This window comes from Podarcis tiliguerta, assembly GCF_965153285.1.
Source record: "Podarcis tiliguerta genome assembly, chromosome: 5".
Lineage (NCBI taxonomy): Eukaryota > Metazoa > Chordata > Lepidosauria > Squamata > Lacertidae > Podarcis > Podarcis tiliguerta.
Genome location: NC_139538.1, coordinates 77,692,144 through 77,716,038, shown reverse-complemented (window position 1 = coordinate 77,716,038; position 23,895 = coordinate 77,692,144). Strand labels below are relative to the sequence as shown.

The following is a 23,895-nucleotide window of genomic DNA, read 5'->3' as shown; positions in this document are numbered from 1 at the left end:
GTATCCCGTCAAATCCTAGGATTACCAAAGAGCCCACTAGGTATGACAGCAGCAGGGTGGGGAGTGCTTTTATGTGGGCTCCTCCAAAGACATGGCCACACTGGGGGTGAAGCCAAACTCCTGGAGAATCACAGCGCCTGCTGTGGCTGCAGAGACTGGCAACTCATAACTGCTGCCCCCTGCATTGTTTTTGCTGCGTTAGCTGCACTGAAGTGACTTCCCCAGGGTACAGCCTGGGCAGTGCATACAGAGGTCCTGGGCTGTGCAGACAAGAAGACCCCCTTCTTGGCCTCGCTGATGTGGTCCAGCGGAAAAGAGAGCAATACGTTTGGCACCAGCTTGGCTTGCCAGAAGGAGGCATGCAAAGCACCATCCAACCATCTTAGGGACTCCGAATTTGTGTAGGGTTTGCTTCTTAGCCTTTTCTTCTCCTAAAGATGTCCTTCAAAGCAGCGAATAGATTGAATTTCCACATCAGCCAAATTAATATGCAGATTAATGACTAGTGCTTGCTCTCGTACCCTTAGGAGCAGTATGGTGTACAGGCGAAGCTTTTCCCAACACAATACAGTGGTGCCTCGCAAGACGAAATTAATTCGTTCTGCGAGTTTTTTCATCTTGTGAATTTTTCGTCTTGCGAAGCACAGTTTCCCATAGGAATGCATTGACGGTTTTAAGAAAAAGGAGCAAGACGTTTTCGTCTTGCGAAGCAAGCCCATAGGGAAATTCATCTTATGAAGCAACTCAAAAAACAAAAAACTCTTTCGTCTTGCGAGGCATTCGTCTTGCGAGGTACCACTGTAATAAACATGATCACCAGCTAAATGTCTACATTTCAAGATGCAGTTAAAGACTGGACTTTGGCAAGCTTAAATAGACTGATCCGTGCCAGAGGGAGGAGGGGAGTAAGTTGGGATTTTGTTTTTGTATCTCACTCCTTTTGTAATACTAGAAATCAATAAAACAGTAATCACTTGGAAAGTTGGAAATGCTAAAGATGCATGCAATTTTCAGTTAGAAATCTGAAACCGAATCACAGGCAAATCCAGAGTCCAGCAAATTCAGCAGTTGTCTTTACAGCTCCTGAAAAGTAATTGGCTCGGCGTACACAGCACGACATTAATTATAGCAGCATCCCCGCCACCTCCAATGTAAATGGCTTTAACGAGAATGTACCAATGACTCATTTGTCCTTCTCGTAAAACCTCTGAGGGGTGCAAAGCCACCTTGTCCAGTTTGTATTTCGCCCAAACTGTGGGAAGCAAACAGAGCAGGAGCAGATGGAAAGCTGCGTGGAAATTTCCCTAAATGGACGGTGTTGCTTTAAGAGCAAGCAGGTGGGAGGTGATACAGGCACCCTACTCCAAATAGTTGTCTATTTCTACTGTAATACCAGCTTTTGCCTGATCCCTGGTGTCCTAGAGATTGCTAGTCTCCCTTGCTTTTTGACAGCTTCATTAAACAGCTGGAAGCTTTTGCGGGAAGAAAATGTGCTTTACTTCAGTTTGGCAACCCTGAATAAAAACCTACAACAGAGAGCGACTTGAGTCGAGATCAAAGGCACGTGGAGGCAAAAATATTTTATAAAAGCAGGTAAGACCGGAAAGACCAGACCTCTAAATTATACTGTGTGTGTGTTGTGTGTGGTAAACTGTCTCTCTTGACTACAATAAATGCAGCCTAGTGTGGCACTGTGATGGAAGCCTTGCTTTTCCTAAAAGGTTAGGTTTAAAATAAACGTTTGGTGACCTATTCTGATAGAATCCTCCTCACATTTGCCTGAAAATATTATTATCCTGAGAAAACAGGGGCTGATATTTCTGGTGTTTTTTCTTGAAGAAGAGAATCATCTGAAATTTTGAGGAGGGAATTGTTGCCTAACCATAATGGGCTTCTGACCAAAATATGCCTAGTGGGAAGCTGTGGAAAGACCCTTGTGAAAAGACCCTGCTTCTTTTGGCCACACTTCCCAGAATGCCTTGGGAGGGATGCGACATGATGCAGTGTTGCTCTCAAGGCAATTTCAGAGAAATTTCTACCCACAAAAAAATACTCTTCAGGGGGTAAAGGTAAAGGGACCCCTAGCCGTTAGGTCCAGTCGCAGATGACTCTGGGGTTGTGGTGCTCATCTCGCTTTACTGGCCGAAGGAGTCTGCATACAGCTTCCGGGTCATGTGGCTAGCATGATTAAACCGCTTCTGGCGAACCAGAGCAGTGCATGGAAATGTCATTTACCTTCCCACCGGAGCAGTACCTACTATCTACTTGCACTTTGATGTGCCTTCAAACTGCTAGGTTGGCAGGAGCAGGGACCGAAACAACAGGAGCTCACCCCGTCGCAGGGATTCGAACCGCGACCTTTTGATCAGCAAGCGCTAGGCTCTGTGGTTTAACCCACAGCACCACCCATGTCCCACTCTTCAGGAGAGCTTGGTTTCAATTCTACACAACAAATGGTCCCAAAGAAATTGATCAGCACAGCTCAAGGTAGGATTCCAATGTTTTTAACAGTGGTGCAGAAGATGCAGTTTGGGTAGGTTCAACTTTTCATGCAAAGCTGACCAGCATTTTTCTGTCTGCACAGCTGTTAAAAGAACTGGATCTGTCTTCTCCTTTGAATCTGGTCATCCTAATGGCACATGAACAATTCATGGTTTTAAATAGTATCATTAATAGTCAACCTGCCAAAATTATCCTCCCATCTGTCATTCTTGAAGGATGGTTATGGTATTGATTATGTCTATGAAGCAAAACACACACACACATAAAAACAAACCTAGTGCGTTTCCTAATGCAGCATCATAAAACGATTAATTTAGCGCAATGGAGTGGCTAACCGAGTGAGAAATGAGCCAGGAAGATTATCATCTCTGGTATGCATTTTGCTTTCCCATCCACGCAACAGAATTTCCTCATGAGACCTAGAGTTTTCTCAGCCTTTGTCTGCAACATTTGGATAAATGTGTGTACCTACCTCACAGGGCTGTTCTAAGGATAGGACGAAGTGCTTTGTTGTAGTGGAATGGTAAATGTGAAGTGCTTTTGAATACAGTGATACCTTGGTTTACAACCATAATCCGTTCCGGAGGTCCAGTTGTAAACCAAAACAGGTTGTAACCCAAGTCATGCTTTCACCAATAGGACCTCCAAAAAAAATTTGGTTGTAATTAAAATAAAAAATGGGTTGTAATCCAAAAAAAGGGGCACACACTTCAGGGTTTGACGTGTTTGTAATCCAAAACAGTTGCAAACCAAGGTACCACTGTATTTGAAATTCGCCATTGCTTAAAATGCCCTGTAGCACCCCTACGCTCCACACACTGCCCTAAATCTGCCTCTGCCCCACCCTTCACTGAAATAATTGTCCAACACCTGCTTCCTGAAATTTGGAAGGTCTCAGCCAATGAGAGAACCTTTCTGCATTGGCCTTTCCCCACCAGAATGCCCTCCTCTGAGATGCTTATCAGGCATCTTCATTGATGTAGGTATTTGACTGACAACACTATATTTCAATCTGTGAATTCCTTTACCTTTTTACTTCCTGTCACAGTGGTTTGGGGAGGGATGCAGAAAGACTGACTTTGGAACAAAATGAGTGGTGTTTTGTTTTGTTTTGTTAAGTACTGAATCCTGTTCTATTTATTTATTTTGTCTATGGCTTCTTAACCCTTGCACCTACCCTCCTTACTGAAAGCATAAACCACACGGAAGGTCCTTAAACCTTTTTATTAAAAAAAAGTATTTTAACTGTGTGTAGCCAAGGACCCCTGAGCCTATTTGCACTGAAACACAACATTTTTAACCTCTTAGAAGAGGTTTGACAGCAAACTTCACCCACTTATGCCAAAAAAATTAAAAGTCTATAGGCAGGGCTTTTTTTTCCAGCTGGAATTTGTCAGAACTCAGTTCCACCACTTCTCAGGTAAGCGGCATTGCCATCGTAAGAGAGCAAGGGAGGTGTTCATGGTGAGTTCCAGCACCTCTTTTTCTAGGAAAATGGCATTGGTTATAGGCATCTATGTATAGTTCCATTGTAGTCAATTTCAGACTTTGGAAAGCAAGGCAATGAATCATATGCCATGGATATGAGGTGAAATGTGAGGTCGATCTGAGCAGCTAAGCTGAGGCATTGTCCTATTTGAGACAACGAGGTAGATTCTCAGGCTAATATTTTTCTGTGCACAGCTATAATAATTGTTAATGAATTTGTTAAATGCATGAGTATTCTTGGGTACTCAATCTGTATTTCTGCTTCTTTGTACTATTTTTATCTTAGCACATTAACCATGGAAATACAGAGGGGGTTTTCTGTTTCTTTGTACCGTTTTTATCTTATCACATTCACAAAGGAAATATAGACGAGGCATTGTTTCTCCTTGCCGAGATGAATAGCTATTCAAATGAAAAGAGGAAAAGAAAACGTAGCACACAAAATGGTTTCTGATTGAAATAGATAACAGTGTTCTGCAAGGCCCCCTCAAAAGAGCAATGAACAAATGCATTCTGGAAACCAGCCTGCCATATTGACAATGGGCACAATTATTCTGGGCAGACGTCAGTGCTTCTGCATTTCAGTCCTACCTGCCTAGGTGGAAGTTGCTCTCATTTCAGTGGGGATTACTCCCAAGGAAGGGTCTAGCTCAGGGAAAGCAAATGGTGCGCTTTCTCAGTGTAGTTGGACTCCAGCTCCCATCATCCTCAGTCAGAATGTTCAATGACTGGGGGGATGATGGGAGTTGTAGTCCAACAGCTTCTGACTGGAGGGCACCATCTTAGCTACATCTGGTTTAATTTAAGTGCTGCAGGGATTTAACAGAAATGTGTGGGGCCAAGCTTGACATGGTTTGTGCAATCTGTCTGGAATGTACCCTTCCCCGTTGCCACAAAATTAATAGAAGGGACTATTTAAATCAGCAAAACAACTGACTTAACCCCACCTCCCCCCCACCCCCACATCTGGTACGATGGCATACCCTCCAACATTCCTCAGATGAAAGTTGGTACATTCTATTCTACATCAGTATCACTGCTGAGGGGAGCTTTTAATTTTAATTTTCTGATTTATTCATTTTTTTTGCATGTTAATGTCTTTATTAAAGTTTTCCATGATACAAACCACCACCACCTGAAGCCCAGCTAGCTCCTGCCCCCACTCTTGGCCCCTATAACCCAATTGCCTCCCCACACCCCTGCACCCCACCCACCAGAACCTTCCCCATCACTCCACAACCCCCAGGACCTGCTGCTGCCCAGGGTCTCCTCCAGTCACCACCTTCATTTCAGGCCTGACCTGGCTCTCTTTCTCCTTTTTATTTGGCTAGCTGTATGGGTGGTTACGGGATGTGGGTGGTGCTGTGGGTAAACCACAGAGCCTAGGACTTGCCGATCAGAAGGTCGGTGGTTCGAATCCCCATGATGGGGTGAGCCCCCGTTGCTGGGTCCCAGCTCCTGCCAACCTAGCAGTTCGGAAGCACATCAAAGTGCAAGTAGATAAATAGGTACCACTCTGGCGGGAAGGTAAACTGTGTTTCCGTGCGCTGCTCTGGTTCGCCAGAAGCGGCTCAGTCATGCTGGCCACATGACCCGGAAGCTGTACTCCGGCTCCCTCGGCCAATAAAGCGAGATGAGCACCACAACCCCACAGTCGGCCACGACTGGACCTAATGGTCACGGGTCCCTTTACCTTTACCTTTATGGATGGTTATGGGGCCTGCCAGGCTGGAGAGTTGTAGCCTCCCACAGTGGGGAAGGTGGCGGAATCCCCATTGCCTCGTGCTTCCTTCCTGCTCCCCTTCCCGCTACTGCTGCTATTCCACAGGCCAACCTGGTCCCTCTCTCGGATCCAGCAAAAGTCTCTCCCCACCTCACCTTCTCTGACTCCCAGGAGTGGTGGCAAAGGAGGTGATAGTGGTGGAGGGGGAGGCCTCAGTTGGCAATCCTCTCTTCCTACTGCTTCCCCCAGTGTGAAGCCATTTCCAGTTAGCATACCTCAACAAAGATGGGAATTTGGGACTCTGCATGACATAGGGAGAAGCCGTGATGGCTTAATGGTTTTTGTGATGGTCCCGGCATTTTCAGGGCAGTTGAAGATCATGCAGTGGCCATAAACCAAATCAGCCCACGACCCCAACAGCTGTTTTTAGTGAAATAGAAAGATATTGGGAGATCCATTCAGGGCTCTCACTGTCATAGTCTTTGGCCCTTAGCTGACAAGCCACTTCGGAAATCGGGGGAATTCTCAGCAGAGAAGTAGCAGAAAGAAGGGAGATGCTTAGCTCTTTCTCTCTCCCCCCATCAGCTGTTACCTGAAAAATATTTCCATTGGAGTCTGGAATCCTTCAAAGATAAAGCAATTGTGCTCCAGCAATAACCCCCTCCCCAAAAAAACAACAACCAGAAAACTTAAACAAGGAACTGAAACTCAGTGTTTGCTCTGAGAGTAAGAAAGTACTGTGTTGTGTTTCACAGACGGTTGACTCTTAAGCTCAGCTTTTCAACTATCATTAAACACTACATATTTAGTTTGCTAATAAGGATGTCCAAGAGAGTGATCCTACAAAGGTCTTTTTTTTCCTAAAACCGATTCTGTAAGTCACACATATTTATGATTATAATATAATATGATCATGAAAATCATCGGTTCATCAAACATATTTTACAAGAGGATCCATGAGAGCCTTCTGCCTTGTGCCCAGCTCGAGGCTATCATAGTCAATAGCAAAGTGAACCAAGTGACCTTTAGACGACTCCAAAAATAGTCCTTTGAAGTTTAACAATGGATTATGAAACAAGTTGCATAAATATGGAGTGATTGGGCAAAAGCATACATTTATAGAATATTACAGCCTCTTTTAGAAAACCAGTTTAGGGATATATATTTTTCATTGCCGGAAATTGAACGGCAAAAGCCTCAATTTTCTCAGAGTCCACCTGATGTTGCATGGTGTCTGCTCCCTTTGCACAATGGGGGCAATCAAATTTCATCTGCGCCCAACACTTCTACAGCAATCTGATTCTCTGAATGGTACTTCCAAGCACCAGAAGGAGGTTTTAGATATACATGTATCTTATCTATATCTATATCTGTATCCCTAAAGGGGAGGAAACCCAAAACAGCTCAGTGAGAACTAAGCATTATCAGTGGGATGAGATTGTTAGGGGGTGGGAGAATGAAATAGAATGGAATATGTCACTGCAGATCTGGAAGGGATCCTGAGAGTCATCTAGCCCAACCCCTTGCAGTGAAGGAATCTCAACTAAAGCATTCAAGACAGATGGCCATCCAAGCTCTGCTTACAAACCTCCCAGGAAGGAGAGTCCACCACCTTCTGAGGGAGTCTGCTCCACTGTCAAACAGCTCTAACTGTCAGGAAGTTCTTCCTGGTGTTTAGTCGGAATCTCTTTCTTGTAACTTGGATCCATTGGTTTGAGTTCTAGCCTCCAGAGCACGAGAAACGACCTTGCTTCACCTTCCATGTGACAGCTCTTCAGATATTTGAAGATTGCTAGCATTTCTCCTCTCAGTCTCCTCTTTCCAGGATAAACATACCCAACTCACTCAACAGTTCCTCATAGGGCTTGGGTTGCAGACCCTTGATCATCTTGGTTGCCCTCCTCTGCACACATTCCAGCTTGTCAATATCCTTCTTAAATTTGGTGCCCAGAACTGGACACAGTACTCCAGGTGTGTATGACCAAGGCAGAATAGAGCGGTACTATGACTTCTCTTGATCAGAACATGATACTTCTTTGATGCAGCCTAGAATAGCATTACCATTTTTTGCTGCTGCATCACACTGTTGAGTTTTTGGTCCACTAAGACCCCTAGATCTTTTTCATGTGTACTACTGACAAGGCAGGTGTCCCCTGTCTTATATTTGCACAGCTGCTGCTTCCAATCTAAGTGAAGAACCTGACATTTCCTTGTCCACAGCTACATCAGCACATAACCAGTTCTAATTGGCTGTGTACTGTTGTGACATCATCTCAATCATGACACGCTCACCAATTGACTGGCATCATTCATGTGACTACACTCTGAAAGATTAAGGTCCTGGGAAGAAAAATGGTGCCACCATCGTAGCAGGTGGTACAAATTAGGCCAGCAGTCTCAACCACGGAGCTACACAATTAAAAGATTGCATGTGATTTAAAAGTTATATAATGATGGTGTGGTGCAGAAAAAGAAAACCCACATTGACTAACAGCATTCCAAAGCCATAGAATTAATTATGCCTGCATACTTAGCAACGTATCATTTGCATGTATGTTCCAAGTGCAAATTGATCTCCAGGAAGGACTTTTCCCCTACTCAAGCATAGTCTTGCACAATTTGCCAATGGGGACACTCAGCAGGCAAAACAATAAGGAAGGAGGGGTTTCCGAGGGCAATGTGCACAAAGAAACAGATCTTCAAGTGGAAAGCAAACAGGATATGCTTTTATGGACCACAGAAACATGGTGGTATCAGAATTCTCTACACAAAAGTCATTAATGAGAAGGAATGGATCATTCTAAGTATTTACACATTGAGCAAGATTCATAGTTTGTCCATTTTGAAAACAATTCTTTTGCTTCTTGTTTTCTGGCTGAAAGCTCTGAGAGTGCATCTAAGTTGCCCTGCTTCCCAAATCCTGTCAATGTTTCTTAGGTAAACAAGAAAGTTGCTTTAAAAAAAAAAAAGCCAAGAGGTTGTTTTCTTAATGTTCTGGCATTCTCTTTCCTTCACATATTGCTGCAACGTTTTGTGTTGAGCCACCATTTTAGTTGACAGAAGAATGAACTTGTTTTCTTCCACTATATAGTTCTCTTTGGCTTTGGTTGTCATGCCTCATTGTTTTAAAAATCTCCATCCAAGGACACTTCCTCATGCTTATTCCAGGGTTGTTGTTGTTTAGTTGTTTAGTCATGTCCGACTCTTCGTGACCCCATGGACCAGAGCACGCCAGGCACTCCTGTCTTCTACTGCCTCCCACAGCTTGGTCAAACTCACGTTAGTAGCTTCAAGAACACTGTCCAACCATCTCGTCCTCTGTCGTCCCCTTCTCCTTGTGCCCTCAATCTTTACCAACATTAGGGTCTTTCCCAGGGAGTCTTCTCTTCTCATGAGGTAGCCAAAGCATTGGAGTCTCAGCCTCAGGATCTGTCCTTCCAGTGAGCACTCAGGGCTGATTTCCGTAAGAATGGATAGGTTTGATCTTCTTGCAGTCCACAAAAAAACATGGGAGGGATACAACTTTCAACAGAGTCCTCTTCTTTCGTCCTTTGGCCAGCAGACCATTAGGCAGGAGTATGAAACCTCACATGCAGAGACCAAAGGTCTCTTCAGGCCTCTCAGTCTGATCCAGGGCCAGCGTGTCATGTTTTGTTGCTTGAAGTGAAACACAAAGTGCCCCCCCCCACCTCCACGGCACCCATGGAGAAGTGGCTCAGGCATCAGCACCCATTTCTGGCGAGATCTTGCCAGAAATCGGCAGCGGGGTGGGCAGGGAGCTCACAAGGGTGCCGACTTGGGTGGGCCTCATGGGTGGGCTGGTCCTAGTCTGACCCATGGGACTGTCCCCAAGCTAGACTGCTTCCCTAGCCGCACACCTCCCCAGGTGACAGCCCTCACTGGCCTTGCTTAAACAACACCCTCCTTGAATAATTTTGCCTGGCTGGAATGTTGCCCTTGGATTCTGATCATGCCTTTTGCTCGACTGGACGGAGGATAAGAGGAGGGTGTGTGAGTGTGTGCAGAAAGGCAAAATGTACATTCTCTCTGCTCCACCCACATTTGGTTGCTGCCCTCGGGTTGCACAAGGCTCCTCATCCCTGTCCTCAGGCAGGCACAGGTCACAGAAACTACTATTCACAACGTGAGGCTGGTGCATGGATAGTGATCTACTCCTTCCTCTGCTCCCCAGATCTGCAAATTCCTCCTGTTCCGGGCTGGCTAGAGCTTCCTTTATAGATCATGCCAAAGGCGAATTGACAGGTCAACAGGCAACCTTTTGAAAACGCTCAATTCAGACTTATTCCTTTTTCACGTCGTTTTTGGAGGTGTTAGCCGGTATTGCTGCTGGAGCTGTCTTGAAAACTCAAGTGAGGTTTGTGGTTGTTTTCTTTTTTTTCCCCTCTCCCTTAGGTACGTGTTTGAGCCAAGACGGCTGAGTAGAAAGCCATGGTGGAAACCATCTTGGCACCGTGGACAATTGTCTTGGTCATCTTTGCCACAGTGCTCGTGATGAGCTTTCTGATGTTCCTCCCTCCGGCTGTCGTCTTGATCTGCAGGAGGAAGACCTTGTCACAGATCTCTTTGGAGGGAGCCGTATAGCCAGCCTCGTTGAAGATGACTGCGTGAGCATGGGGACTTGATCATGCTTGAGAAGCTCCATCGTAAATGTGGAGCAAGCTTTGCCTCCTCTGATATATGCAAAACGACGGATGCTGATATTCAGGATCCTGGATATAAAACAACATCTGAGACTTTTGATGCCCAGTTAACTATCCTCTCTGCTTTGTTCCATTTTCTCTTTGAGAATATCAGTGGATGAAAAGATACAGAGGGAAAGAAAAGGCATATAGTCCCTGTTAACTCTGCACATATAATGCCTATATTGCTCATGGTACTTTGCTTGCAAACAGTATTGAAAAAGAGAATTGTTACATTTAACTTATTAATGGTGGCAAGGCACTATACTGAAATCAGATATTCATAGTTCTTGCATTCATGTTGTACAAATGTGCATTTGGAATATGAGTCAATGTTTGACAGTTCAGTGAAAACAATGGCTAATCTTATTTTCTTAATTATTTATTCAATATTTGCCAGTTTCTAGTTTTGTTACATTTTCTAACTTTGAATGTCAGTCTTCTGTGACACCCTTACAAAATGTGGCATGGATTTTCACTTCCCGGAAAATGAAACCAGGTGTTCTCCTGCAGTTAATCTTCATTCTCTTTTTTTTAATGTATTTTTATTAAAGATTTTCTTGATTTACAAAGGTATGTGCAATGTCTCTCTCTCATATCCATTCTGACACCACATAGGATTCAAAGACCGACATGGGACATCGTGTTGGGAGAGGCAAAACTTCATTTCCCTACTTGCAACTTCTAACCCTCTTTCTCACCGCCACCTTGTGCTTATGCATCATGTTTTTAGCTTCGATTTGGAAAACAGGTGAATGGAAAGCACCTGCTTTGCAGATTGGGTTAGCTGGCTTTAGCTTATATCTGAGAGTGGACATTAATGTTGATTTTGCAGGGGTGGCTTTCACAAGATGGCTCTAGTCAGCTGCCTGTCCCCTCTTGCTATTGCAGTGTGTACGTGTTCGTATTAGCTCACATTTGACAGGAAATTACATATAAAAATGGAGAGAGAAATTGTGTACCGAGGAATATTGCATACAAAAATGTGGGGGAAATGCTGAAACGCGGACAAATTTTTGTGAGGACTTTTTTTAAAAATGCAAACTGATGAATGATTGTGAACGGAACTTAAACAGGTAAACTGAGAAACCAAAACTTGACAGAGCATCAAATAACTGAGTGACAGGTTCTGTGGCTGTATTTGCTCAGCCTGCACTATTTCAACGCTGAGAACGAAACATAGCGGCATAATTGATTTTATCAGCATCTGCTTGATTTAAGTTAACGGAAGCGTAAAGCACACAATCGGCCTTTTGCCCGACGTGTGGTCTGGCAAATAACAGTGTATTTAGCTAGGGATATGCTCCAGAAAAACTTCAGAAAGGAAAGACTGGTGATGCAAACAAATAGGGTATAGAATTTGTTTTTTAAAGAAAGGTTTGGCAACATTGCTGCTGGCGCAATGTGTTGGTCTGACAGTCGAACATCCCACCCAAAATGCCTTTATTTACTCTGGGAGCTGCAAGGCTGGGAAGGTTCTCAAGCTTTAGCCAGAACTGAGCTGCAAAACTTGATTGACAGTTGCAACTCCTTATCCAGTGCTTGCATTCATGCCTTATTCGGTTCAGGAGGAAGGAGGTTTGTGTTCCCCCGCTTGCAGGCTTCACATGGGGATCTGGCCAACCCCCATGAGAATCTGATGCTGGACTAGATGGGCCACTGGTTTGATCCAGCAGGTCTCTTCTTATGTTCATTTTGACATAGCATGCGTTCCTGTTTGTTGAGCATGTCACAGGTGCCGCAATGGCATGGGGTGACTGATGGGAAAAGGAGAGGTCCTCCTGAACAGAGAAGAAAATTGAAGGGGAAATGAAGCAGACTGTGTGAATCTAAAGAGGATTAATGAACAGAAACAGGGCTGGTTGATAAGTTTTGTATTTGGAGAAGGGAAAACAGGGAGCGATTAAGGATTAATTTTTGGAAAGTGAAATCCTTTGGAAGGGTGCAGATACAAAATGAGGGTTGAAAATATAGATTTCTGGGGTCTGGTTCGAAACTTAATGTTGTAGGACTGGATGTGATTAGATGCTTTGGGGGGAAATTAACTGAAAGAGGAATTATGGAGGGACCTAACATCACACCTGTTTTTTTGATCCAGTTTGTGGTCTCTGGTAAGCTGCTAGTTTGTCATTTGCAAAATGGATGTTACAGTGCAGTAATGAATACTAGGGGGAAAGGGGTGGCCTGGGTTTGGGGGCCCAGGCCCCACCCATCCTTTGTATTTACGTTTGGGCAAGTCATTTGTCTCTTCGGAGCATTTGGTTTTCAATTGTGCTCAACCAAGTGCCTCTGCAAAGCTTAAAAGTAGGGCATGAGATTAACAGATTCCTTGTTTGTCCCAATCAACCAGCTTTCAAAGATATACTGCCTTTGACCATAGGTGTTCTATTTAGCTCTCATGGCTGGTAGCAGGGACTTCTATGTATGGAGTATGAGCAGAGCGGGTAGAAGCTTTGGGTGGGGGGAACCAAAAGAATGTATGTAGAGGAGTTAAGAGGACTTTTAGTTTTCTCCCCCTTTTTGAAAGGCACAAGCTCCCCCTGCAGTTTGCAAAGGGAAGTGAATATACTTTCTTAGAACAAGGTGATAATTTCTTAAACAAGCAGTGATGTTAGCAAGATTCTGCCTAAACGTTTGCAGTGTTTATCGGTTTTTTGAGTTGCTGAGCTTTGGCAGAATCAAGATACTTCACAGTTCTGGAAAGCGGCTATTTGATATTTCCTCCTGAGTTCTTTCTCTTACCACCCCCTTCCTTGACCCCCTTGCATTCAGCACATTGCATAAAACACAGAAGAGGCATTAAGTACAAACACTTCTGCAGATTCAACATTTGTTTTGCTTTCTCCCCGAGGACGATCCTCGTGGGTATAGGGAAGATTATATTTGGATCAGCAAGTGGATGGAAAGGAAATATGCGGAAATGAAAGAAAAATGTGTCTTAAATGTGTTGGCATGTATGCAAGCACTAGCCTCCTAGAATGAATCTTGAGGACCGTATCCACACTGCAGGTCTGCAATGCAATACAAGGCCTATCTGCTCAGAAGCAAACCCTGCTGAAAACAATGTTGTATACTGTGAGTAGGGTTGTAGTCCCATGAATGTTTACTCAAAAGTCCCACCGTGTTTGGGGAGGTTGCTCCCAGGTATGTGGGCTGAGGATAGCAGTCTTAAGACTGTCTTCTAGGGAACCGGGAAACTGACTTGTGGATGGGAAGAAGGGACTAGGGATTTGCAATGGAGTATTCCCAGTACAGTGGTGCCTCGCAAGACGAAAAGAATCCGTTCCGTGAGTCTCTTCGTCTAGCGGTTTTTTCGTCTTGCGAAGCAAGCCCATTAGCGGATTAGCGCTATTAGCGGTTTAGCGGCTATTAAAGGCTTAAGGGATTAGCGGATTAGCTGCTAAAAGGCTATTAGCAGCTTAGTGCCTTAGAAAAAGGGGGTGGGGAGCGGAAAAAACCCCCAGGAATCACAAGACATTTTCGTCTTGCAAAGCAAGCCCATAGCAAATTCGTCCTGCGAAGCACCTCCAAAACGGAAAACCCTTTCGTCTAGCGGGTTTTCCGTCTTGCGAGGCATTCGTCTTGCGGGGCACCACTGTACTGAGCTAAGTGAACCAAACACCTGACTGTAAGGGCGGCTTCCTAGGTTCAACTAAACTACAATTCTTTGTGGAGACATGCGATGATGGCTAAAGGAGCACAGAACCGAAGTGTGGAGAGTTGGTTGGGCCAAAACTGCTTTTGTTTGTATAATTGCCATGGCAGCTTCCTCAACTTCCACCTCAATGAAGCTTTGCTGAGGGTGCCGACAGTTTTGTTTAAGAGATTGCTTGCTCCTTTGTGGTCTAAAGTACATTCCCCCCAGGAGAAGAGATCACAATGAAACCAATTTCAAGCTGTAGCCTGAAGGTGTGCTTTCCTCTTTCTCTGTTGACAAGAGGGTTGCCCTGTGGGGCCCAAATAATAAGCTTTCCAAAATCTTGTTGCCAGATCTGAAAACTAAAGCTTTTCCTTCTTCTAGGAAAGAATAGCGATTTCTGCCAGTTGAGGTGTGTGGAAAATAGTGAGGCGCGTGGTGATAAATTTACCTCAGCTGGAAAACCTCGATCCTTTCTTTAAAAGCAACATTCTACTTAAGGCTCATTCTTCTGCTATTGCTGACAGACTATAGAATCCAGCATTTGCAAAACCTGCTGCCTTGTTGTCATTTTAAGCTGCTGGTGTTTCTTAACATTGCCAATAATGAAGAGGAAACAATCCACCATTGAACTGGGTTGTTCTGCAGAATGTGATGCATCTAATATGGGTTACAATGCCATCTAGTGGGTGTCTCAACCATTGCCTCCACACTGGGGTTGCAGTTTCTCCTCAGAACTTCTTAAAACACTTTGGAAAAATTAGGATTAAGTCCGTCTGCCTGTTTCATATCCAATGATGACCCAGTGCCTGTTATTGCGCTCAAATGTTCTTCAAGCCTACAGTGGCAAGGGGCAGAACGCTTTAATGCCTTTCGTTTTGACATACAAATTGCTGCGGCTATCGCTTGGGAGAGGGAAAGTGTATATATTGGGGGGAAGAACAACTCAAATTGGATGTAAAGAGAGGCCTGTACAAAGGCACAGATAGGATATCAAGTTCTTCCAATGTCGAAAAAACAGCATTTCTAGAAAACTGTGCACATGAGGATGCTGAGATCGGGTTAAGTGCCAGCCATTAATTATTATTAAATTACAGTTATAATTAATTTATATAGCACCATCAGTGTACATGATGCTTTACACAGTGAAATACTGAGGTTAAGATCCTGAACCGCTGATGCATGAGAAGTGCCAGATCCCATTCCAGAAAGGGCTGCTCTTCCGTCAAGAATCCGGACAAAAGGCTATTCTGGTACAATTGGGTAATGCTGAGATGCAGGGGGAACTGCACTTTCTGAACCCCCTTCTTTCAATGGCACCATGAAAGGCAAAACTATGGGCATCCAGCCTGGATGATTGGTTCTTATCAATGCTAAATTCAGCCCCACCACTTGCCCACCCACCTCACTCGATACGTAGCTTTCTAAAACCCAAAGCATTCTTGCTTATCTGTTGCACTTCCTCAACTGAGGTCTTACTCCATCTTCCATTCAGTGCTAGACATTTTCCTGCCTGAAGAGGACCCCAAAGCTATTCCCCTATTGGCCATACTGCCTGGCCAATGACTCTTGTCTTCATTTACACCTCTCCACGCAGTGAAGGATGTGTGACACTTCCCCGTCGCAACACGGGGCCGGCCCTGTTCCCCTTCCTTTTTGGTCTAGGGTACGGTCCACTCTGTTAAAGCCTTGCTTTCACCTCATAACATCCTTCTAGCAGTTGGAGGGTTTTTGAAAAAGGCTTGCTGACCTAGTATTCCTTATTTTGGTCAGCTATCTCCCCCATCTGGAACTCCTTCCCGCTTGGCTTATGCATCCCGTCTTAGCTGAATGTTCCTCCCCTGACCTGCTAAAGCATTCCCTGAAATCACAGCAGCTCAGCCAATGGGGTGAGGCGTGGGGCTTGTAAGCAATAGTCTAACATTTTGTATATAAAACAGCCCTGCCTAGAATGGGCTGAGGCAACTTCACCAATATGTAAGCTCATAGATAAACAGCATTGGCCATGTACCCATCTAAAACGTTTTGTCACGAGGCTGTTATAAAAGAGAAAAGAGTTTCCTTTTTTAAAAACGAAGAAGAAGAAGAAGAAAGAGAATAGCAGATAGATGAAAGAAAAGCTGACAGAACCCTTTTGGGTAATATGTGTCGAATATAGGCCCCAAAATCCTCTTCCACACCAAGAGTCCGGGGAATATTTGTAGTACCAAATATTTGCAGAAAGGAAATTAGACCCCATAATTTCTAATTGTCCAGTTGTAGTAAGGAAGCTTATGGAAGCTGAGGGAATCTTTTCTTCCCATCTGAGAGAAGTTGGGCTGAGGGCTGGTATTCCATCGTTTTGATTGTGGGTCAAAGTCCTATGTTGAGCCTTTTCTAAGTGGAACGAAACAAAAATAGCAGCAATAGGAAACATCTTTTGTATGTGCGTGTGGTGAGATGTCGAGAGTACAAACAGCGTCGATTTCCATGAAAACAACTTTTTTTCTATTTTCGAGGATGGTCAGTGGAAGCACCTTTCATAAGAGAGTCCTCTCCCCTTCAGCTCAGGGGTCGGGACCGTGATCGTTAAAAGGCCAGTTTCTTAGGTACTTCCCAAGAGAATTCGCTTCTCCCAAAGTGGCCGTAACAGGCGGTCCTCTGATAGATGGGCTTCTTCAAATCCAGATCCCTGGTTTATTCAAAGAGAGAAAGAAGAAGTCATTAAGTACAGCTGGATAACGGCCGCGCTAATTTCCCCCGCATGGAACGGCGGCTGCCCAAAATACCAGAGACGTGTAATAGGTAATAGCAGCTGCAAAGAACAACTGTTTTAAAAGCCTAGGATGCCTATTTAGTGAGCTACTGGCCACATATGTGTTGGGCAGAGCAGCTGCCATGGATATGGTGTGGATTTGTGTGTGCCCGTTCACACACACACACACACACACACACAGTCTCCCCCCCCCCCCTTTCTCTCTGATTACATTAGCATCTGTTTACTTTCTGTGATGTATCCTAGATACACCTAGTGTCATTCACTTCATGGCCCATTCTCACTTTGTTGAAGGCCTCTGTAAAGAGGGGTCGTGGCTGACAGGAGCGGGCCAGCAGCAAATCACACAAAGTAAGTGGAGTTAAGTCTAGAAAAACCAGGATCCGCACAAGAGTGTACAGGCCTAATAAGCACAGCAACTCATCTCTACTAAGTCTCGCCCCTGTGATGCAGCTGCTGAGACTGAAGGTCCCTGCCTTCTCACGCCTATCCTAAGTTATTTCCCCCAAGCAATCTGAGACTGCGCTGGCATGCCTGCCTTTGCTCCTCCAGCTTCACACCCCCTCCTGGTCCTGGGAGACCAGCAGGGAGGGGAGCTTGTCATAGCAGGAAGGGGAGACATCCATGCCTCTTCGCCAGCCAGACTCAGCGCACTAAGCCCTGTTACCTCTTCAGCTTCTGACACCTCCTCCTCCTCCCAGTCTCCTCCCTCTGACCACCCATCACCAATCCCTGGACTCTGAGCCTTCTTCCCTTGAGGGCTCCGCAGATGGTGCCTACCTTCACTCCTCTACATCCAGCCAATCTATGACAGTAGCCGAGTGGTAGACAACATACCTCCTGTTCAATCCCCTGCATCTCCATCTAGGGATGAGAAGGACTCCTGCCTGAAGCACCTGAAAGCCCTGCCAATCAGCGATGGCAATACTGGGATTCTCTAACATCTGAAGCCAGGTCTCCCTTCCCTGGCTGGGAGAACTGCACAGCCCACAGCAAACCTTTCAGCAAAGGAAGAGCCTAGAGCAGTGCTTCCCAAACATGGGTCTCCAGCTGTTTTTGGACTACAACTCCCATCATCCCTAGCTAGCAGGACCAGTGGTCAGGGATGATGGGAATTATAGTCCAAAAACAGCTGGAGACCCAAATTTGGGAAACACGGAGATAGAGCCTTCCCAGGCAGCAAATCTAAGGTCCCATTTGCATCATACATTTAAAGCAGGTATCATACCACTTTAAACAGCCACGGCTTCCCCCAAGGAATCTTGGGAACTGTAGTTTGCTAAGGGTGCTCTGAGTTGTAAAGAGACCCCTGTTCTCCTCCCAGAACTACGGTTCATCCCATGAACCGCCCTGAGATCTTGTGATGATGGTCAAATAAAAAATTCTCAGTCTGAGAGTCAAGCCCTGCTCCCAGGGAACTCTGGGAATTGTAGTGCTGCAAGTAACAACTCTCGGCATCCTTAGCGAACTACAGTTACCAAGGTGCTTTGGAGAAGCCATGACTGCTTAAAATGTTATGATACTGCCTTGGACTGCATAACTCATTTGTTGTCTTGCTGCTGTTCTTTGGGTGTGGCAACTCTGAGCCCATTAAGAGCAGCAGCTGAACCCTCATAAATAAGGAGAACTAGATCTCCACTGGAATGTTGCACCATCCTGGAACAGGATTTAGTTGGAAGCAACCAGAGTGGAGAAGGCTGATACACCTGAGAAAGTGCATTTGCTATTTTGCTTTCACGGTGCTTGAAATTCAGTAGTCAATACTTCTGGTTGCTTTATATCTTCAGTGTGGCGGGGGCGCAGCAGTAAATTTGTTCCTTCGACAGGGAAAGCCCCTTGTAAAAGTGCTTACTTCACGATAGCGCCTGGCCGGAGGTCGAAATTCTGGTGTACGATGTTTAGCAGCTCTTGTTCGGGCTTCGTGGAGGTACCATATGTGAACAGCGAGATGGAGAGTGGCTCAGCCACGCCAATGGCGTAGGCAACCTATGGATGAAAAAGGCCAACAATTAGATCTCTCTGTGTGTATGTGGCAATTGATTACTGAAGCAATGGACGAACACTTGCTTGAAAAAATCCATTCTTGCGAAGGCACAACAATATTTGGTGGTGACAGACTTATGCATACAAAACATAAAACTGCATCACTTGTGTAGAGCAGGGTTTCCCAGCTGTTGGGCTCCAGCTATTGATGGGCTACAACCCCTATCATCCCAGACTACCGGTCCTGCTAGCTAAGGATAATGGAAGCTGCTGTAGTAAAACAACAACAGCTGAGGAGCCATGTTTGAGAAACACTGGTGTGCAGTGCGCCTGCGTCTGGTTTTAAAAGCTGAAGCGAAGCAGGGCCTCAAGTGGTGCTGTCACAGAAGGGCTTTGGTGGAGAAATGCAGCAGGACTGCAGGACCGCATTGTAGAGCATTGAACCACACTACACATGGCCATCTGATGAGTGGATTGCCTATGAGAGCGTTAAGCCCAGAGCAAGCCCACCCTAAGGGCACTGGAAGAAAAGCTACAGGCAGAGGTTCCTGAGTTCAATCACAAGCATCTCTAGGTAGGGCTGGGAAAGATTCCTACCTGAAATTCCCAGAGAGTCACTGCTAATCAGTGTAGATGCTACTAAGCAATTAAGACGGACTAATTGCTTGACTTGGTGTAAGGCAACTTCCTACGTTCCATTAAGTCCAGACTCTAAATGGCGTTTCTCCAACCTGGGTCCCCGTCTATTGTTGGACTACAACTCCCATCATCCCTGAGCACCGGTCCTGCTAGCTAGGGATGATGGGAGTTGTAGTCCAGCAACAGCTGGAGACCCAAATTGGAGGGGAGCTGAACTTCGAGAATGCAGGATACAACTGCCTCAATGATATCCTTAATATAGCAGTTCCCCACAGGAAGCCACGTCTCTCAAGCAGGAAGTAGCTGTTGCAGGGCTACAACTACCCCCAGAAACAGCAGCCACATACTTTGCCGTGATACAGTGCAGTTTGTACTTCAGACCCTGCAGCGGGAGGAATGGAGGAGGAGGAGGAGGAGGAGGAGGAGGAGGAAATGTGGGCTTGATGGCTTCAGCAGCAGGCAGCCACGAATCTGCCACAACGCTTCATTTCCGCTGACGGCTGCTAGGTGAGAAAAGGGCGGAAGAAGACAAAACCAGAACTCACCTGGACCAAGACACGGCGGCAAAGCCCAGCTTTCACCAAGGATTTGGCAACCCACCGGGCTGCGTATGCTGCTGACCGATCCACCTTTGTGTAGTCTTTGCCCGAAAAAGCCCCACCCCCATGGGCTCCCCATCCGCCGTAAGTATCCACAATGATCTTCCGTCCAGTAACTCCAGCGTCCCCCTGAAATATTGCAATGGAAAGCGTCACTTCTAAATCTTAATGAGATGGAAAAGCGGCAAATGCTACAAAATGGAAAACAACAACAACAACCTATCAAGAAGCCTCGGAAGATGTCCCAGAAAACTGCCACATATTTCTTCTCTTTAGCCCTGTGTTTCTCAAACTCGGGTCCCCAGCTGTTGTTGGACAACAATTCCCATCATCCCTGACCACTGGTCCTGCTAGCTAGGGATGATGGGAGTTGTAGTTCAACAACAGCAAGGGAACCCAAGTTTGAGAAACACTTCATCTTAGGACTTAAAATCCTGCCTACTACGGTGAACTATGTGTAAAGGTAAAGGGACCCGTGACCATTAGGTCCAGTCGTGACCGACTCTGGGGTTGCGGAGCTCATCTCGCTTTACTGGCCGAGGGAGTCGGCATACAGCTTCCGGGTCATGTGGCCAGCATGACTAAGCCGCTTCTGGAAACACCGTTTACCTTCCCGCCGGAGTGGTACCTGTTTATCTACTTGTACTTTGATGTGGTTTCAAACTGCTAGGTTGGCAGGAGGAACTATGTGTAGCCCTAAGTAAATATATGTGAAAATAAATGATATAAAATAATTGCAAGTTTACACTGTATATGTATCCTTAAAAGCACCCTCAGAATTCTCCGCAACACACAAGGGTCCCATGGCAGACATGCAAGTTTTTCTCAACGGCTAAGACAATGTGAAACGGTACCCTGAAATTAGAAAGCTTGAAAACCGCTGCAATGGAGGGAAATTTTTATCTGTTTTCTTTGGGGCATGTACCTTTTGAGGGTATGCCTCCAGATCTGATCTGGGGGGGGGGGGGTACCAGTCATAACATAAATATGCATTTCAGGAGAACCTAAGAGGAGCAATAATAGATTTCCTCATATCTACCCACATATCAGTGAACACGTACTTACCTGCGGTCCTCCAATAACAAACCGGCCACTGGGCTGAAGATGGTAGACTGTATTGTCATCTAAGTATCTGGCCGGAACCACAGCCTTGATGACATGCTCCTGGAGGGCCTTGCGCATGGCATCCAGGGAGATGCTCTCGTCGTGCTGCACCGAGATGACAATGGTATGGACACGCACTGGGATGACAACGCCATCTTTCTGGACGTACTGAACTGTGATCTGGGAGCGAAGGAAGCAATTGTGAACTGTAGGGTGGTGCCGGGAGAAAAAGCACAACCCAAAACTGGCAAACCAACCCCGAAACAACAACTGTGCCCCCATTTGGGGCTTGGCCCAACTCTGAATGGCTTCCCTACAAAAAAAAATGGACAACTCTGCTTGCACCAAGGGGTCTCTCCCCATTGGGGGGGCCACATCCTCTTCCCACGGCAGCACCCCCATGGCCCAGCCCATACCATTCAAGAGGGTCCCCAAATCCTCCAGAGAGGCTTTTAGAGAAGTCTGCTGGGTAAAGGAGGAAACGTCATTCCATTTACAGATCTCGCGTTCCTCCAACCCATGGTTCTCACAAAAGAGCAAGAATCACTTCCAAAAACATAACATGCACAGGTCTCCCAATGCCAAAGAATGGTCAAATGGATAGGCCCTAGTTATGAGCAGAAGAGAAATAATCTGGGCTAAACCCACGAAAGTACCTGGGTTTTGGAGTCCGGCCTAAGCCAAGGGAGGACCCCGTTGCGCCTCAGCTCGGCCATTTTGGCATTCAGTTTGTGAGCAAGCATGATGGTCAGGGGCATACATTCTTCTGTTTCGTCGGTGGCATAGCCAAACATCAGGCCCTGCAGTGGGAAAGGAGCCATTATTTTCCATTAGCAAAAAGAAGACAACAAGGACTACTTTTCATGTATTAGCATCCTGAGGATTCGCTTCACAAGATTCTCTCTCCCTTTCCATTCTAGAATCAGCTTCCTCTTTCCTCCTTGATACAGCTCCTCCCTTTAGTGTTTCATTTTTATAAATGCTATTTTGTATTCTCTCGAGTGGTAGGGAGTCTTGAGGAAGAAATCTAGGTGTTCTCTTTCCTTGTGAGGAGAGAGAGTGAATACTGGAGACTTGCGGTGGTCATAATCATAATCCGAAACGTTCAAAAACTGGGGAGTGGCTTCTCATTGGTTGCAAGAGCTTCTTGCACTCAGCAGAAGCTGCATTGCACTTTTGGGTTCTGAAAAGCGTTCGAAAACAGAAGCATTTACTTCCAGGTTTTTGGCATTCGAGAACCGAAACATACGACAACGGAGGCGTTCGGGAACCAAGGTTCCACTGTAATTAGAAATTATTAGTTATAATGAGTAATTAGCCAGTATTAGCCAAGGTTTGTTGCTCGGGGCAACATGATCAACCACCGTTCGTGGCTAAGTGAGGACCTCCATCTTCCCAGCCCTAGCTCAATACTTTCATCACCAGTTCTGTGCTCCTAATTCTTGCATCGGACTTAAGAGGTGGTGGCATTAAGTGGGGCCAGATTTGGCCTTGAGTCTTGTACATGCTGATGCCTGCAATAATTGCTTTCATAATCCTGGTGACTGAAATGCAAGGTACAAATCAACCCCCAGCTGCTTACTGGCACTTTTCACCAAGATGAATACTTCTGGCGAATATAAAGATGGAATATTTTTTTAATGTTCTTGCAATGATTACCTGGTCCCCAGCGCCAACCTCCTCTTCTGACCTGTGCAGATGCACGCCCTGGGCAATATCGGGCGACTGTTGCTCCAATGCAACAAGAACGTTACAAGTCTTGTAGTCAAAGCCTGCGGAGGAGAAATGGAAGCCGTGAATTGCCTTTCTTTTCCGTCCTTCGAAGCCATGTCCCACAAGACTGCTGGGAAATTTTTTACTAGGTTGCAAACATCCTTCCCCAGCAGGGCTGACAGGTTCTAGTTCTACAGAGGGTTTGGCTTTCCAGGAAGAGAAGACTAAAGAATTCTCAGAAGGAGCAGTGTTAAAAATAGTATTTCATTCCATTTTTAAAAAATACATTTTTATTGGTTTTACAAATACAAAGTACAAAGAATAAGAAAAAATATCTCCAAATCTCAGGACTTCCCCCATCCCCTTCACGGAGTCTTGTTTTAAATATCTATACTACTGCAAATTCATCCCTAAGCCAATTTTTATATCGAACCGTAGTATCCATGTTAATTTTTACACTACAAGTGAAATCAAAACCCTGCTTTTGTTTCCATCTGCTTACAGTGGTCTCCTAAATAACTTATAAGGGACGCTGGTGGCACTGTGGTCTAAACCACAGAGCCTAGGGCTTGCCGGTCGGAAGGTCGGCAGTTCGAATCCCCGCAACGGGGTGAGCTGCCGTTGCTCGGTCCCTGCTCCTGCCAACCTAGCAGTTCGAAAGCATGTCAAAGTGCAAGTAGATAAATAGCTACCACTCTGGCGGGAAAGTAAACGGCGTTTCCGTGCGCTGCTCTGGTTTGCCAGAAACGGCTTAGCCATGCTGGCCACATGACCCCACATGAAGCTGTCTGCTGACAAACACCGGCTCCCTCGGCCTATACAGCGAGATGAGCGCGCAACCCCAGAGTCGTTCACGACTGGACTTAACTGTCAGGGGTTCTTTACCTTTACCTTTAAGTAACTTATACATTTCCCTCATTCTTTTATAAAGTTTTTATCTCTTGGTTTCTGAGTTTTCCAGTCAGTTTTGCCATCTTGGCATAGTCCATCAGCTAGGTTTGCCAAACGCAGAGAGGTTGTTTAATAGGTTCGCTAACTGGGGGATTACCCAG

The 23,895-nt window shown here is 45.5% G+C and overlaps 1 protein-coding gene and 2 long non-coding RNA genes across 4 annotated transcripts in view; 2 read left to right on the top strand and 1 right to left on the bottom strand.

Annotated features, from left to right (window-relative positions):
- Positions 1–1,348: 1,348 nt before the first annotated feature.
- Positions 1,349–10,803, top strand: LOC310677543. Its single transcript, XR_014511255.1, has 2 exons — positions 1,349–1,593; positions 10,127–10,803. It is a non-coding gene; the product is annotated as an uncharacterized lncRNA (long non-coding RNA).
- A 208-nt stretch (positions 10,804–11,011) lies between these two features.
- On the top strand, positions 11,012–15,490 carry LOC310677515. Its single transcript, XR_014511207.1, has 2 exons — positions 11,012–13,670; positions 14,019–15,490. It is a non-coding gene; the product is annotated as an uncharacterized lncRNA (long non-coding RNA).
- Positions 14,899–23,895, bottom strand: part of MAT1A (methionine adenosyltransferase 1A) — a 24,247-nt gene continuing 15,250 nt past the window's right edge. The window contains exons 4-9 of one of the 2 annotated variants that reach the window (XR_014511163.1): positions 22,790–22,902; positions 21,787–21,930; positions 21,092–21,310; positions 19,197–20,155; positions 18,658–19,137; positions 14,899–16,721 (exon numbers count right to left, since the gene is read on the bottom strand). Coding sequence is in view for 1 of the 2 variants with exons in the window: in XM_083440531.1 (XP_083296657.1) it covers positions 16,619–16,721; positions 18,658–18,791; positions 19,973–20,155; positions 21,092–21,310; positions 21,787–21,930; positions 22,790–22,902 (896 nt within the window). In the remaining variant the exon portion in view is untranslated. The remainder of the gene's footprint in view (positions 16,722–18,657; positions 19,138–19,196; positions 20,156–21,091; positions 21,311–21,786; positions 21,931–22,789; positions 22,903–23,895) is intronic. The other variant, XM_083440531.1, reaches the window with a different exon arrangement.